The following is a 17,944-nucleotide window of genomic DNA, read 5'->3' as shown; positions in this document are numbered from 1 at the left end:
TTCTTGGAGAACTGTTTCGTTTGAAATGTAAATATACTTTGATATTCACCAAACAGGAAAAATCTGTATTTATATAAATGAAATATTCTGTCCTACTCTTTTAATTCACTCATTTGTCTTGGCTATTAATGAGCAAGTAATTAACTAGATAAATGAATGGCTTGTGTGCATCAGATTATAGCCTTGACGTCAAGCCGAATGTTGATTTATCTGAAATAAGTACAATAGAAGCACTTCCTTAAGAGTTTTAAGACTACAAAACTTGTCATTCAATTGGACAAGGTATAATATGGAGAAACAGAAATTAGAGGCAAAAATAATTGTGGTTAATTTAACTGGTGTTCCCAGGAAAAAGTAAAACAATTGAACTGATTGGATTCAGTGGGAGCTGCCAGGCTGAAGCTTCCTCCCCACCCACCTGGAGCAACACAGCAGGGGCAGGAGCTGGAGCCGCCACCAGAGGTGAGAGGAACGGAACAGCCCTGCTGACCTGGGCCCCCAGAATACAGCTTCCAGTGGGGCTGTTCCTGGTGCAGCTGCAGCTGACCTGTGACAGCTCATCAAAACTCTGTGGCCCTTGGGCCCTAATAATTGCCCGCCCCTGTTCTAGAGGCTCTGTATGGTATCAGTGACCTGGTTCCAAATGGTATGCCGTACAGTGAGCTCGGCACTTGCGGACCACGCACAGAGGAAGATAAACCACTGCTGTTAAGAGCTTACAGTGTAAATCACATCAAAATTGTCTTGAGGTTCTCCCCTACAGATAGTGTGAAACAATTTCAAGAATGATCGGGCAGAGACTGCACAACCAGTTTTTCAAAGAAGTTCTACCTGAGTCTCAGTGTGGTTTCCAGACCATTCAGGGGTACAATAGACCAGATCTTTGTTGCTAGAAAGCTGAGAGAGTGCTGTGAGCAACACTGAGATCTTTACATGGCATTCTTTGACCTGATTAAGGTTTTTGATTCAATTAGCAGAGAGCCCCCATGGAAGATCTTGATAAGATTAGGATGCCTGCCAAAATTTATTATCATTAGCCATCTTCATGACACCATAACAGCAACCATTCCAAGCAATGGCTCGGAAATGAGCCCTTCACCATCAGAACTGGAGTCGAGCAAGAATGTGTGATAATCGGGGATCCTGGTTTTCCCTGATTATTTATTTTTTAATAGCATACTCTCTTATTTAAGAACACCAAAATCCATGATTAAAATTGAAGGCCTCCCACAGCCCTCCCCGGCCCTGCTGCTGCCTCTTACTACCCCCACAACAGCCTCCACAGCCCCTGCCCAGCCAGCCCTGCCAGAGGGGGCCCTCAGTTGTTAGGGCCAGGGACCCAGATCTGCAGCTCCCTGCCCCCAAAAGGTGGCAGCTACAGCAGAAGGAGCACAGAGCCGGCTCCCCCACTGCTGCCTGCTGTGGGCTCAGGCAGGGGTGGGGCCAGCTCCTGGGGGCCATTTGCAGCCCATGTACTGCCGGCTGGGCACTCTGTGTCGTTCACCAGCATCTTCCCCCTGCACAGCTAGCTCAGCCCCCAGCCAGTTTCCACCCCCAGTCCAGCCCCACAACCTGCCCAGCCCCCTGTAAACCCCACTTACTTTCCTTCTGGAACCTGTAAGGTTAGGTGAGCCAGAGGTAAGCCTTGGGACTGACTAAAAGCCTCAGGCCCTGCCCTTCCCCCTCTCCTTCTCCTCCCCCTCTGGGCAGGGTTGGGGGTTTCCCACCAGCATTCCCTCTAAGCTGCGTGGTGTGCACCTCTGTGCAGGCTTGCTCATGCTGTGCTGCCAGGAATGCCTGTGTGGCCATGCATACCACATTGCTCGGAGGAAACACTGTTTCCCGCACCTTTTGCAATTGGCTCTTGCAGGCTGGAACTCTGCCAGCCAGCAGAGTTTATTGCAAAACCAGGAAATCCACAGGTTTCTCTGCTAAAAGGGAAAATCTGTTTTTTCTCTGATAAAAATGGGAACTCTGTGGTTTTCTTCATTTTTCCGTGGGAAATGGAAAACCCGGATTCCTGGTGATGATTTCACCAAGGCTTTTTTCCATCTTTATCACAGCTTTCCACATCTCAGTGCTAATAGACTTCCATCTGGGGTCAGCAGCCAGTATCTCCTGGATGGAAATATCTTTAACATCAACCAGTTACATTTCAAATCCAAGATAACCAACACCTCCATTGCTAATCTTCAGTATGCTGATGATTTGTGTCATGCGTGCCCACTCAGTTGAAGAGCTCCAGGTCACTCAGCTGCTTCTGTGAATCATATGTCATTTTTGGATTCACTGTCAGCTTCACAGAAATGAAGATACTACCCCAAACCATCCAATTGTTCCTCCCCAGATTACAGAGGGAAGTCCTTGGAAAGTGTTGAGCATTTCCCCTACCTGGCTAGTCATCTTTCCCAAAATGCAAATGTAGATGATGATATTCAGTACCATGTAAAATCTGCTAAGTGCTGCCTTTGGGCTTCTTCAAAATCGCGTCTTCAATGATCATGACATCAGGCCTAAATCAGACTTTTTGTCTACAGGCTGTTGTCATCCCTACCCTGTTGTATGGGTGTGAAATCTGGACAGCATATTGAAAACTGCTGAAAGCCTTGGAACGTTATCATCAGTGATGCCTTCAGAAAATCCTCCATATCAGTTGGAAGGACAGAAGAATGAATGCCAGCATTTTGGCTTAACCAAACACTGCCAGCACTGAAGCCTTGTTCATATGGCACCAACTCTGTTGGACAGGGCATGTCATAAGGATGCCTGACAGGATGCCAGCTCCCAAAACAGGTCCTATACTCCCAATACACCAATGCTCACAATTCTAGCAAATAGAAGAGATACAAGGACACTCTGAACACCCATCTGAAGAAGTACATTATTAACATCAATACCTGGGAGACCTGACCACTGAATTGTCTCCAATGTCTGTGAAATATGACAAGGCATCTACTATTTTGAGCAAATTCGCCTTACTATGGAGGCAAATTACCAAGAGACAAAGGGAAATAGTTGTGACATCACCAGGATCCACTCCTCCTTACTGTACGCCATATCTGCAGTTGAACATGCAGATCTCGGATTGGTTTCTTCAGTTATCTATGGGCTCACAGGACGACTTTTTCCCTGTCTCCTGGAAGACTGTCATCTTTGTATTTAGAGACTGTTACTGACAATATATAAAATAGAACAAAATACCCAAATATGAAAAACTTAGTTTTTCACACAACTGGTAATTTTTTTATTAGTGTATATATTTTATCTAATATTTTAAAGAATAGACTTTGTTTTGTCTATATATACACTTGTGGCTTTTTTGAAAAAAAGAATTAAAGTGCGGGGTCTTGATCTGTGCCTGCTTTGAACCACTGTTTTTGTGTGTTTTTTTTTTTTGTTTGTTTGTTTTTTGGTTTTTGGTTTTTTTTTTGTTTTGTTTTTTGTTTTTGTATCTTGTTGGTTTGACTTTTTCAGACTGTTTTAAAATAAGTAGAGGGTTTGGTGTTCTCTATAGCAGTTTTGTTTGTAGTTGTCATGATACAGCCTCCCCAGAGATGGCCATGATGTCCCTAGGGCACCGTGACCATGCTGGCTCCGCCCTATGGGTGCCTACTAATCTCGCCTGCCACGTGTTGCTGGTATAAATGATGAATCAGGAGACTGCCCTTTAGTTACTGCTTGGTCACAGTCCTGACAGACTCCTTTAAAGCCTGTGGGTTGTCAGACCCCTTACTGGGTCCCACACTCAGGAGGTGTCTTACGGTACCCCCGAAGCCTTATGGGCTAGGTGCATGGCTCCAACACTAGGGGTGTGCAAAATGGGCTGTATTCAATTCGAATTTGGATTCAGCCCGAATCGGGGACAGCGATTTGATTAGTTGATTCAGATCACCGTCCCCACTTCGATTTGGCTAAATCCGAATCTGAAGCTTCGATGCGGATTAAGAGAATCCATAATTCGGCCATAGGCACGGCTTTAAATGTTTTTTCTACATACCTTGAGGTACCAGGCACAGCTTGTGAATGCTGCGATGCTGGGGCAGATGGAGCGTCCCACAGGAGCGTGGGGGATCCGCCTCCGCATGCTTGGTAGTGAACCCAGAAGTGGACTGGAAGTATTTCATCTGACCCAGCATCTCAGCATTCATGAGCCTCCTGGTACCTTGAGGTATGTAGAAAAAACATTTACAGCTGTGTCTATATCTGAATCGCTAAATCTCTCCAAATTGATCTGGAGGGCTCTGATTCAATTCAGAGAGATTAAAGGGTCCACTGATTTGATTCAGATTTGGAGATTCGGCCACCAAATTGGGCCAAATCTGTGCCGAATCGAATCATTGACTGAAGCTTCGCACAGCCCTATCCAGCACCTCCCCTTTATCATGCCCCATGCCTCGCAGGTGGTATTTAAATGTTGTCTCTCTTTTGATGAGGCCTTAGTCTAACTCAGCCTCTTGTCATCACTGGGCCCTTGGCCCCTGTAGCTGCACCTTCCAGCGCTGGGGTCTCTGCACCCCCTGTCTCTGCGCCCTCTCTCTGGCGCTTGGCTCGCTGCAGCCCTGTCTCTGTGCCCCTATGAGCCCTCCCCCTCCCCCTCCCCAGAGCCTCAGTTTGGTCCATCAGTATAAAAACAACAACATAAATATGAGCTCCTGGGCTATAACATAATACAAGTAATGCAAGCCACACTCTTTCTCTTTAAAACCCCAAACTGTTCTGTGAGTATTGAGTGCCTCCCAGCCCTGGGTACCTTGTAGACTCCTGGAGCCTCATTAGCCATGTAAACCGTCTATCCAGCAGCCACAGGATTCCTGGGTAGTTCTTCCCTGCAGGAGCTCCTTCCCCTGGCAGCTTACCAGAGAACTGGCGTCAGCCCTGGGGCGTATATGTGCCCAAGGCTCTGACTCCTTCTGGTCAGCTGACTGGGTGCAGGTGCAGGCTAATTCCCCCCTTAACCTGCTGCCCAGGCAACCTGCAACTGTGGAGCTCTGTCCAGCTCCTCAGGCTCTAGCTAGGCCATCCCTGCCCTTAAAGGAGCAGGCACACTTCAGTGCCCTGTGACAGTATTTTTTGTGGCTATGCTCATTCCTGTACTTACAGTCATTTTGAGTAGAGCCCTGTAGTTCATAGATTCATAGATGCTAGGATCGAAAGGGACCTCAGCAGATCATCGAGTCCGACCCCCTGCCTAGGCGGGAAAGAGTGCTGGGGTCAGATGACCCTAGCCAGATGCCTATCCAGCCTTCTCTTAAAGACCCCCAAGGTAGGGGGGAGCATCACCTCCCTTGGAAGCCCATTCCAAGTTTTGGCCACCCTCACTGTGCAGAAGTTTTTCCTGATGTCTAGCCTAAATCTGCTGTCTGTCAGTTTGTGACCGTCGTTCCTTGTTACCCCAAGAGGTGCCCTGGTGAACAGAGATTTCCTAAGATATCTTTATTAAGACTTGGATTTTCGTGTTTTAATTCAAGGTAAAACTGTTTTTGCATGCTTAAAGACATTGTTTTTCAATTCTGAAGATTTATCTGGGTTAAATTAGCATCTGGTCTGGAAATGTAAGTTATTATCATGAACATGTAGCTAAAAAAGTGAGTAATGTTTGGGAGGGAGAGGAGATAGCACATACTTATCCAAGATGACTGATTATTTAGCATAGTGAAACTTTCTACTCCCTAATTTGGTTGATTGATTAGTCTAAGAATGTAAAAATGGAAATGATTACATTCTTTTTATTACCTACAGTAACAGGTGTTCAGATTTCCAGTTTTACACTTTGTTTGGAAGGAACTTATTTTCCATATAAATCCTCTGCCTTTCAGGAACCTAATTCTGGAATGACAATTCTCACCCAAAGCTGCATATTTTTTCTTAGGGGTGTTTTTTGAAAACTGTATGGCCAATAATGGATAGGGGTGGACAGTTTTTGCAGGTGTTAACCATTTCAAAGCTCAGATTGTAACAAGGCAGATTAGATTTTGGCAAAATTTGATAGCATCTCAATCTCTTCTTGTATATGGCAGCAGAACAACAAGCAATTGGTTAGCCAAGGATGTAGCAAATGGTGCTAATAATACAACTCCCTTTTGCAAGCAGCCCCTGCCATCGCCCCCTCCCCCCAACACTTTTGGTAGCATCCTATCTATAGCTGCTTCCTATACTTTATTATTTCATTTGCTCCCTCTGCCAAAGCTGACTGGTTAAATTCTGGAAATTGCTACAAACACTGGATACATGTCACAAATAAGCCAACATTATTTCAGTCTTTCCGGACTGAGGTTTATAAAATGTTGAGCCATCTAATCCTGAATCTTAGCCAGGCTCTGTAGCAGAACAGAAGCTGTGACTGACATAGACAAAGGAAAAATGTGCACAGTACAAAGTAACCATGACAGTGTTATATGGGAATGAAGGAAAACTGAAGCAATGAAAATGTAAGAATGGAAAATGCAATGATAGCCCTTTACAGAGCTTTACATTACATTACATGACATATTAGGATCAACAAAGCAGGATGTGATTTTTCACCCTGTTGTGAAGATATTAATATATTTACAGCGTTGCAACGTAACAGGTAAAGTTAGTTTAAGGAAAGGAGAAGAGGTGGATATCATATTCTTGGACTTCAAGAAAGCGTTTGATCTGGTGTCCCATGATGTCCTCATGGAAAAATTGGGGAATTGGAGCCTAGACAACTTCAGTCTCATGGCTGGGGAACTGGCTCCATGGCTGGACCCAGAGAGTGATGGTTAATGGACCCAAATCAACTTGGCACACTGTAATCAGTGGAGTCCCCTAGGGCGCTGTTCTTGGACCTGTACTCTTCAATATGTTTATAAATGGTCTGGACTCAGGTACTATAAGCAGATTGGTTAAGTTTGCTGATGACACCAAACTGTGGGGAAGAGCAGCCACCCTAGAGGATAGGCTGGCAATCTAGGATGACCTTGACAGGCTTACAAGGCGGATGGATCAAAACCTGATGGCATTCAACACTGAGAAATGCAAGGTGCTCTAGCTTGGGAGAAAGAACCCACACTACACTTATGGGCTTGGCAGTGCTACACTAGCTAGCACCACATCAGGAAGAGAGTTGGGGATCATGATTGACCACTAGATGAACATGAGCCACCAATGTGATGCTGCAGCCAGCAAAGCAAACAAAACTCTGGCCTGCATCTTCGGATGCATATCAAACAAGACCCAGGAAGTCATCCTTCCATTTTACTTGGCCCTGGTGAGACCACAGCTGGAATACTGTGTCCAGTTCTGGGCTTTGCAATTCAGAAAGGATGTGGAGAAGCTCAAGAGAGTCCAGAGGAGAGCCACGCAAATGATTAGAGGACAAGAAAGCAGGCCCTAGGAGAGGCTGAGAGACATGGGACCCTTCAGCCTGGCAAAGCGTAGGCTCTGGTGTGACTTAGAGGCAGCCAATAAGTATATAAGAGGTATGCACCAGGAACTGGAAGAACGTCTGTTCATCAGACTAGGTCCAATGGTCACAAACTCTTGGAAGACCACTTTAGGCTGGATATAAGGAAAAACTTTGTTACTGTCCGAGTCCCCAGGGCCTGGAATAGACTCCCCCCAGAGGTGGTGCAGGCACATACTCTGGATTCCTTTAAGAAATACTTGGATGCCTATCATGCTGGGATCATTTGACCCCTGCTGACTGTCTGTCCTTTGGACCTGATGATCTTGAGAGGTCCGTTCCAGCCGTAATGTCTATGAAATCTATGAAAAGACTTGCAAACCATAAGTTGCATTACTGTAGTCCAGTGGTCTTCAGACTACAGCTCAGGGGCGACTTGATGGCCCTCTGCAGAGAGCTCACTGCTTGCTCAGCACAGTATGAATTTTAAAATATTTCATGTTTTTCCAAGTAGAAATGTGTTGGAGTTTTCCGATTGGCAGCTATTATTTGTTCAAACATTCTTACAGGGAGCTTACAGTTCTTCTATTTAAAGTTTGACTAAGAACCAGTTCCATGTGTCTTAAGTGACATATTGTACAACACAGAACTGTAAATCCATATCTAATCAGAACATTTTGTTCAGTCTGTTAGTAAGTACCAACAGACACCAAAAGCATCTAACAGTCATGCAGGAGTAAATTATGAACTAAAAGACCTGTGTTCGTAATGAATCTCACTTTCAGTGACTAATTTGACCTGCTCTTAAAACGAGACTTGATAGGGATGCTACAGCAGGGATTCTCAAACTTTTTTGTATGGCATCTTAACAGAAAACTTAGTAGATTTTATGCTTCCATTTATGCAAAAATCAGTTTAAGCAGTTGGTGGTTGTTCATGCAGCAAGCCACAGTCGGTTGGTTCAGCATCAAGTAGCAAATGAAATTCAGGGCTTAAAGCCATAAGTTAATGAAATAAGAATTTTTGTTTTACAAGCAATGCAATTTGTTTTATTATGAACTTCTGGTCTGAAGGTATAATTAAACTTTTGTCGATATCGGAATCTTTTGACTTGGAAGTGATTGAAAATATTTGAGAGCCAAGAAACTTCAACAGTTAAGTTTGCACAAGTATCTCGCTTCTCTCTGTGCTACTACTCAGTCTGTAGATAGGTCTGTGATTGGGAACATTTGCCTGTATTTGTGCAAGGTTTTCCCCTTTCCCTGCCCCCTAGCATGCCATTACTGTAGCACAGGGGTTTTCAGCCTTTTTGGATCAGTGTACCCCCGGCAGCCAGACACGGAGCAGGGTAGGGGGATGGTGCGTGGCCAGATGTGGGGCACGGGGGAGCGTTTTGGCGCATGGCCGGGTGCGGAATGAGGGGTGGTGCATGGCCAAATGCAGAGCAGTGGCAGCCACCATGTGCAAGCTTCCCCCAGCCCCCCACATCCAGCTGGGTGGGCAGTGCCTATGCAGCAGCGTGGGATGGTGCACGGTGGCGCTCCTTTCCCGCCTGCCCCCATGTACCTCTTAGGGCCTTCTCAAGTACCCCCAGGGGTATGCGTACCACTGGTTGACAACCCCTGCTGTAGGACACTAGGATACAAGAATTAAAAGTTGTCTTCTCTCAGGTGAGGATTATTTCCTCTTCTGTTCCCTTTTATAGCTCTTCCTAGGGTGGGGAAAACACTAAGGGAAGGAAGACTATGCTTGCTGGCTCTTATGTTGCTTTTTCTGTTGAGAAAACTCCAGAGATAGGAAGTGTCTCTTGTGATGATGTAAGAAACACTTATCTTGACCTCCTCTTCTATCATCAATGGGTCTCTCAGCTCCCAAGGGTTCAACCTCTTTGCTTAACTACACTTAGTAGCTTTCCGCATCCTCTTGTCTCTCTGCCTTCTTTCCATAAACACATTTTCCCTCCAGTCTGCCAAGATTTTAACATTTTTATTGACAGTATTAGGCCAGTTGGAATTTGAAAAAAAAATGTTTCCTTTAATCAGTGGAATGTTCCTTTCTGTATTTCAGGAGAGTGTATTAGCAAAATCTGAATTAAAACTTTAGCTAATTTATATGTATCAGCTGAAGTTTTATATATAATACTGAATTATACCCAGTGCTAGGACCTTCCTTAATTGGAACCTATTGAACATGTTTCTAGTTGACAATGCATTTGAGGAATTGGAAAAATAGGTTAAAATTTAGCGTTTGGAACTGACCACTGGGGTTTAGCAGCTCTGCTGGAAACAGGCAAAGCTGCTTCAGAGCAAAAGGGTACTTCAGAACTAAGGCTCATATTATCATCTTGAATGTCACTACACACCTGAGAGGAGTTTCTCATGAAATCATGCTGAGACAGCAGAGCATCATCTCATTACTGCTAGCCATATCTCAGCCACTGGCCAGATCTGCCATTTTGCTCAGCCCTGGGTTGGAGGCAGTATCGTATAACCATTTAATAACTAAATACTCAATACTACATTTTCAAATGAAAATAGGTTGTTTTTAGTATTGATGGCATTTCTTTAAATGAGCTTTTTAATTTGCCTACTGACTGACTTTATATATTTAGCAGTTTCAAAATATAAATGTAGGTGTTTTCGCTGTCAAATTACATGGTAGGAGTCAAGAAAAGCAAAGAGAGGTTCTGTCACTTTTCCCATTCCAGTCTGTGAAAGCAGCACTTAAAATGTGTGTGTGTGTGTGTGTGTGTACGCACGCACGTGCGCGTGCGCGCACACACACACACACACTGCATCTTTTAAGTGAATGCAGTTCACTTTTAAACTACTGTAGTTTCCAAAGTTCCAGATGGACAGATCTGGGACACTTATCTTCTACTCTGGACTGAGAACACTGATTTCATATGGACCTCTGCACAAATGCTCTGTCACTGGAGATATAAGCCAGTGTCTTAATTGAATAATTGTTTACAAAGAGGTAATCCGTTTGGTGGTGTCATTCATTTATACTAAGCTGTTTTTTATTTTGCTCCATCTTTGGCATATGATAATATTGTTCATATTCAAGAGAGACTTTTATTAATTCAGGGTCGAATTTTCAAAAGCACCTGAGTGACTTAAGAGTGCCATTTTTTTTCTGTTTTTTGGGGAGGGTTTAATGAACCTTTTGCCTCTATTTTAAAATGTCACCCTTAGTAATAAAAATAGAGGTTTTTTTCTTATGTCTCCAAACACCTGATATAAGGGCAGTTTGTAGAGGTGCACTGATACATCAGTCCGATATTGGATCGGCACTGATATAAATAAAATTAACTATATCGGAAATTGGCCTGAAGTGACTGATAGTTTGGCTAATAAATGCTTGTGCATGCATGCAACTGCAGTGCAGCATGCAGGCAGTGAGGAGCACAAGCCTGGCAGCTTGGAGAGTTGTGTCCAGCTGGTAAGTCTGGTGTGGTGGAGGGGAGGGGGAGGGAACAGATCAATGTCCCCGTGGTGAGAGAGGGAGTAGGGCTGGGGTAGGTGCTGCCCAGCTGGGGTGGGGCAGGGTGCAGGATGGAGCCACAGCTCGTCTGGGGGGAGTGGGGGGTAGGAGTGCAGCTCCCACCACTTCACGCTGCTCATCTGGCATCTCGTCCCCCTGCTTGGCCCCAGCAGCTGAACCAGCTGCCAGACAAGTGGCACAAAGTGGCAAGAGCCGACCCCTGGACAAGCTGCACCCACCCCACCCTGGCTGGACAGTGCCTACCCCAGCCCCATTCCCTCCCTCACCGTGGGGTCACACACGCTGCACTCCGGAGGGCCCAGGGGAGGGCAGCAGGGCTGGAAGCATAGCTGCGCAACCTAGAGCGGCAGCTCACAGAGGGGCTGCACAGGGAAGCTGCCTGCTGCTGCAAGCTCCGTGCTGCCCGGGTCACACTTCCCCTGTGTGCATCGGAGCAGCGTGGGCAGCACGCAGGGTTGTGCCCCTCACTGCTGCCCCCACCTGCAGGGGAAGTGTGAGCAGGGTAGTGGGGAGCTTAGAGTGGCAGGCAGCTTTTTGCGCCCCCTTTTGTGCCCTGCTGCGCCGGGTTCCACACTGTGCTCTACAGAAGCAGTAGCGAGGGCACATAGCGGGAAGCATCGCTGGTATCTGCTGCCTCCCCGCAGCCCAGGGCTGGGTCTGGGAGGTAGCTGGGGCCAGGGCCATGGCAGGGAGGCAGCAGCTGTTTGCAGCCTCCCCACTGCAGCCGGCCCAGGTTCTGGGTAGCTGCTGATAGCCATGGAGCCTGGGCTGGGAGGCAAGGGCTTTGGGTGGGGGTCAGGGGCGTAAGCAGGGCTGGGGGACAGGGACTTTGGGTGAGGGACAAGGGGCATGAGCAGGGCATCCTGCCATGTACCCCCTGCCCTCGTTTTGTTTTTCTAGCATGCCAGCACTCTGGCACCTTCCAAGGAAGGCTTTGTGGTTTTTTTAGGTACTCCGGGCAAAGTCTATGCCATGCTTTTAAATCTCTAAAATTGTTATTTAATGTTAAATGTAACCACTCATAGATGTAGCTATTAATTAAATGGGTTGGGTTAGATTAGATTAGAACAACAATGTTTTTCAACAGAACAAAACGGTGTTTTGTCCAGCAATATCAATTATAAATTGGGAGTAACAAAGGAATTTACAATGTTGGTGTTTTATATTCATACTAGCAAATTGCCTATCAAGAATGAGGGGTGGGGGCGGGGGAGAACAGGGATGGAGTGCTGTGCACCACCACCACCTCCCAGGATCAGTGGGCAGGGCGGGGGAGCTTGCCACGTGGTGGCCACCACCACCAACCACTGGCCCACGCTGCCGCCACTCTGCATGTAGCTGCGCAGCGCCCCCCCCCCTTCATGTCTGACCATCTGTCTGTGCGGAGCACTCTGGTTGTTTCAGTAAGTATTGTGATTGGCTGCTGAGACAACCAACCAGAGTGCTCCAAGAGCATTACGGACAGACAGACAGACAGCCATGCTAAGCCCTTTATTTTTATGTGTGTGTGTGTGTGTGTGTGTGTGTGTGTAAAATATAATATAATTCGTAACTTTCAGTTATTTCTAAAGTATTTCTTGAAGGTACAGGTTTCTTTCAGAATCTGTAGAAGATATAGACTATTAATAATTTTTTCTTACGCTAGTTTTTCATTTGTGCCAAAAACAAGACTTAAGTGCTAAAACCACTCTTATTTTTCTAGGACTTGGTAGGGGATTTATATGTAGAAGAATTGGTGCATATTATTTTCAAATGAGCTAGTGTTTGGAAACGGCACTGATAAAGTCTGATGTGAGCTATGAGCTACTTTACTTAGGTAAAAAGGAAGTCACTATTGTGAGAGGCTTGAGGGCATGGTTGAGTAAGAAAATGGGAGAGTAAGTCTGAGTATAACCCTCGCTCCCCAAAAACATTTTATGCTTAATGACCAGCACACCTTTTAGTTAAAAACCCTCTAAAATACATAAAACAAAATAAAACAAAAAAACCCCCAAACACTGGTTGAAACCCTGACTGAAACATGCTGTAGAAAATTGCTTTCCTTCAGTGAAGGAATTCTAGCATGGAGCAGATAAATGCAGATGGTAATTTGGAGAGAGTATGTTTAAATATCAGCTGTAGCATAAACAAGTTAACTTAGAAATTCAAATGGCATTTATGCAAATATTACTTCATTGTCATGAAGTTAAAAGAATCAAAAGAAAAAAACAGTGGGAGGAGGTGAGCTGTTTCTGCACCTTGACAGAGGGCTTTATTTAATAATTAATAAGCTTTAATGGAATAACAATTTCAAGAACATATGCAAAGCTAAAATGTAGGCAGCAGGAAACTCATCCTAGAACGACATACTTGTGATTTTAGTTCCAAAATGTGGATACAAATGCTCTAACTGAAATACTGTATATTCTGTAATTCTTGATTCCTTCCTCCCCCTCTCTCTCCCCACCACAGTGGTACTAAATCTGTGGCCCAAAAGCTGGATCTGACCTATGGTATGGGGAATCAGCAGCAAAGCAACTTGACCTGGCACATCCCTTTTCCTGTCCTGTGCCATGTTACTGATCCCTCTGCAGGCAGAAGTAAGCTCTTTTCCTCTCTGCTGCCTCCTCTCTCCCTCCATATGTCAAGTTCCCTATATTGATACGTGAAAAGAGGGATCTTGTCTCAGTGTATGAGATTTATATGTTTCATTACTGCTCTGCTTAAATACTGGATTGGTTCTATAAACTGATATTTAAGATTCAAGAGCACTTGGTATGGGGGCTTTGCAGTAACCTTCAGCAAAGGTCACTTGAATACAAAATTCTTGGTAGGGGATTTGGCTGGAAGAAGTGGTCTAAAAGTCTAGCATGTGGCCCTAAGATTTGTTCTGGATATGGTTCCTTTCTGAAGGTGAAGGTCAACAAAGAAGCTGGCAGGCATTTAAGAGAAGCTTGAGAGAGTCCAGAAGAGAGCCATGCACATAATCAGAGGGCAGGAGAACAGGCCTTACAATGAGAGGCTAAGAGCCATGGGACTTTTCAGTCTGGAAAAGCGCAGGCTCAGGGGGGACCTGGTTGCTGCTTATAAGTATGTAATGAGTGTACATCAGGATCTGGGGGAATGCCTGTTCACCAGAGCACCCTGAGGGATGACAAGGTCAAATGGCCACAAACTCCTCTAAGACCTTTTCAGGCTGGATGCAAGGAAGAAGTTCTTTACTGTCCGGGCCCCAAGGCCTGGAACAGACTGCCTCCAGAGGTGTGGTGCAAGTACCCACTCTGGACTCCTCTAAGAGACATTTGGGTGTTTATCTTGCTGGGATCCTTTGACCCCAGCTGACTTCCTGCCCCTGGGGCAGGGGGCTGGACTCTATGATCTTCCGAGGTCCCTTCCAGCCCTAATGTCTATGAAGTCTATGAAGATAACCGTAAAGCCAGTGGGTTTGGAAAAACAACCTATGGCTGGTTAGTATCCCAATTACAGAAATTGTCTGATGCCAGAAAGAATGAGACTTGCAACATTTTAATCAAGAGATTCTTACACTGTCATGCTTGCAGAAGGTATTTTAAAAAGATACAGTATTCCATTCTTACAATCGAGACAAACATGTTACAATAGAAAAATGTAGTGTTTGACTTTCATTTAAATATAAGGACTTGATGTAAACGTGTTTATGTGCACCTGCAGCTGTGGCAAGAGAACCTGATTTTTCTTAGGCAATATGTAAAGGTAAAATGAAACAGCAGATGTCTCTTTTGAAGTTTCACTGTGATGTGCAAGACAGCTGATGGGGGGTTACATATGACTTCAGACTTGGTGAAGTGCTGATGTAAACAGTAGTTACAAATTGGGAAAAAACTTAAACCTTTGGATAGAACCTTTTAGATGAAATTAAGAGAAACAAAATATCAATGGCTCAAATGCATCCTAGAACAATGAATAAGCTATACTGTGTAGTTCTTAGCAAAGCTGTCAAAGTTTCATTCGTATGAAAAAAATCAATAACTTTTTTCTGCTTCTCCACATCAGTATGTTGTAATGAGTTTTTTTCCACTGGTATGGCAGCTTCATTATGTAAGTGGCAGCACCTTACATATGCCAGGAAAGTAGCAATCTCTGATAATCAAGTTATATCTAGAGTCTTCCTAGCCGGATAAAATTTTCTGCAATATTATCATTCATACAAGTATAAAGCAAATACAGCCCCCCTCATTGCTAGGTTTTTAATAATCCTGTTCATTATTAAATACAAATGACTAAAATGTATTCTTTCACATTAAAGTCTTGTCATAAAAATATTTAGAGTATAAACTTTCAGTCCTCAGTAGGGCAGGATATGTACATATTTTTCTGTTAGTAACAAGCATTTTGTTCTATATTTGCAGTTTTCACAGTTGAATGTTTTTATACAACCCTACTAAATTAAACTTCTGATTGCTCATTGCTGTCAGGAATGACAGACTTTAGGGCAGCATGACAAAAGCGATTTAATGTTGACATTTTAGTTTTCTGCTCAATGTACAGCCGTAGTTTATCTCTAAAAGTTTCACCTAGAAAACTGTAAATTAGTGGGTTCAGGCAGCTGTTAGAAAAGGCTGCCAGGTTTACAATATGTCCTGTTAAGGGATAATCATGTCTAAAAGATTGACTGCTTGATGAAGCTGGCTCTCCTTTTTCTTGAAGAAGCTGAACGCTGATGAAGACATTTTCAGGTAGCCAACAGATAAAGAAAACAAGGACAACTACAAAAATCATCCGAAGAGCCTTTTGCCGCCGTAATCGAAGACTCTTGTGTTTGTGCGCTTTTATGAGAACTCGAACAATTAACGAGTAACAAAGACCGATGATCACAAAGGGGATGATAAACCCCAATGTTATTTCTAGCCACTGGATTTCTTTCACATCTGCAAAGCAAAAGTAGATCTCTCCAGTGTGTTGTAAATGTACAACTGTAAATGGCACCAGTGATGCAGAAATTGATGCCATCCATATGAGGCCGCAGCTTAATCTAGCATGTTGCATGGTGCGAAATATGTTGGACCTCATTACTTTTGTAAGTGCTATATATCTGTCAAAACTCATCCATGTCAGAAAGAAGATGCTGCTATACATGTTGATCTGAAGGAACAAAGACATGAAAGTACAAATAATAGTGATATCGTAATACTTCTCATCAAGATTAAAAACCTCAATGAGGGAGTCAGCAACTAAAATGAGGTCAGCTACTGCAAGATTTATGAAGTAAAGGTCTGGAATAGTCATTTTTTCACGAAAACTTATGTTAACAACCAAAATCAGAATGTTTCCAACAAAGCCAATAGGGAAAAGGAATATAGTGTAAAGACATGATAAGAAAAGCCCAATAACATATTGTTCATGTTCATCTGATTTATCAGACAAGCTAGATGATATGCTTTCATTACACAAATGTGAACCATTAGGTTTCAAATATGTGTTGTTACAAATAACTGATGATATTGCTGCTGTGTAAGCTTCCATGGTTCTGATCTCTGCTGGAAAGATTACATCAGTATTTGCACTTTGTATTTAGGGCCAAATGGTTAAATTATTGGCATTTCCAAAGACATTAATAACAATTATTTTAAAGATTTGAAGAAAGATCTACTTTTTTCATAGGACATTATAACTTGTTAAAATGGAGCAGAAGGCAAGGCAGTTTGGCTTGAAATTGGCTGAATGTTATCAATTTCCAGAAAACTAAATTATTTAAGAAATTTGCTATTTACAAGGTACCATCCACACTGCAGATGAGAGTCTTAACGTTTTAGATTATGTAGAAACTTTTTGAATGTAATGATTGTTTGTATTGCATAATGCAAGTTTTTCTTCAAGAGTGTTCCTTGTTGCAGATTGGAAAGTGGCAGAATTTTAGCTCCATTTGTCTCTTTTTTACTAATTCCTGAACAGCCTTAGACCTGCAAAAGGCAAATGGAAAAGCATCAGTTTCATGACTAGAAGACTAACTTAAAAACTCAAGTAGTCTATTTACAGGAGCCATGCATTTATAACTTACCCTTAGGTGTCCAGGAACATGATGTTTAAATATACATAAACACATCTTCAGCAAAAATGCAGTTAATATACATGAAAAGATATATTATTGGGACCATGTCGATCAAACATTGCTTTACATATCACGGACTCTTAATATGGCTAAGTATGAAAGAGGAATAAACCAGTCAGGGTGCCCTGTTGACCTCTGGAAAAGACAGCAGCTTTTTTATGTATCACATTCCTTTTTTTCCTGCTTAACTAGCACACTTTTATTTAATAGCATAGATTTTGGCTGTGAAAATCTGCAGACAGATGAAATATACTGATTCTGTTTGCAAAGAAAGAGAGAAAGAACAGGCATCATTTTAAGGCATCAAGATGGTATAAAGCTAATTTGTATTAATTTACACCAACATCTTTGACTCTTTCTGTTTTTTTGCCATACATTATACTGCATTAACTTAAATATGGGTGTTCAAAATGGGTGTTCAAAATAAGGATGTTTTATAGATGTAAAATGATCTAGACTTCAAGTTTTGGCAAGCTTCCTAATTAAAAAAGCACACAAACATGCAGAGAACAAAAAGACCATGATGTATTAAAATACCTTTATAGTTGAAATTTAATTTCAAGTTAGTTGATTTAATTGTTTTAAAATAATAAACCTGCTAATAGTAAGATGATTACATTGGACGCTGCCATATAAAACATGAAACTGTTTACTTGTGTAACACTAGCAAAATTATATTTGGGGGTACATATGAGATATATATTTTGTTTTTTGTTCTCAATTTAATTATTTAAAATACCACTGGTTCACAGTCCAGGGACCAAACCATTACTGGATCAAGTTTATATTAAAACGAATTGAAGCTATTACTGGTAATTAATAGATATTTATAGAATAAAAATCCAAAAGTATAGTTTCTCTCTTATAGAGAGACTATATATATATTATATATAAAAAATGAAATAGGAAAGGGCGCGTTATATTTTTTGCTGCTTTTTGAGACTTTGTTTATCCAAAGGCATTATTGCATGTATATGAGGCAGGTTTGATTTTTTTTTTTTTTT

The 17,944-nt window shown here is 43.0% G+C and overlaps 1 protein-coding gene across 2 annotated transcripts in view; it reads right to left on the bottom strand.

Moving 5' to 3' along the window:
• Positions 1-14,376: 14,376 nt before the first annotated feature.
• Positions 14,377-17,944, bottom strand: part of GPER1 (G protein-coupled estrogen receptor 1) — a 5,094-nt gene continuing 1,526 nt past the window's right edge. For both annotated transcript variants that reach the window (XM_019512918.1, XM_019512919.1), the window contains one exon: positions 14,377-16,791. In XM_019512918.1, the coding sequence (XP_019368463.1) occupies positions 15,278-16,354 (1,077 nt within the window). In that variant the 5' untranslated portion in view covers positions 16,355-16,791 and the 3' untranslated portion in view covers positions 14,377-15,277. The remainder of the gene's footprint in view (positions 16,792-17,944) is intronic.

The sequence above is a fragment of the Gavialis gangeticus genome, unplaced genomic scaffold, assembly GCF_001723915.1.
Source record: "Gavialis gangeticus isolate Ggan-Ray unplaced genomic scaffold, GavGan_comp1, whole genome shotgun sequence".
Classification (NCBI taxonomy): domain Eukaryota; kingdom Metazoa; phylum Chordata; order Crocodylia; family Gavialidae; genus Gavialis; species Gavialis gangeticus.
The sequence above is the reverse complement of the archived record's forward strand: the minus strand, read 5'-3'. Positions and strand labels throughout refer to the sequence as shown.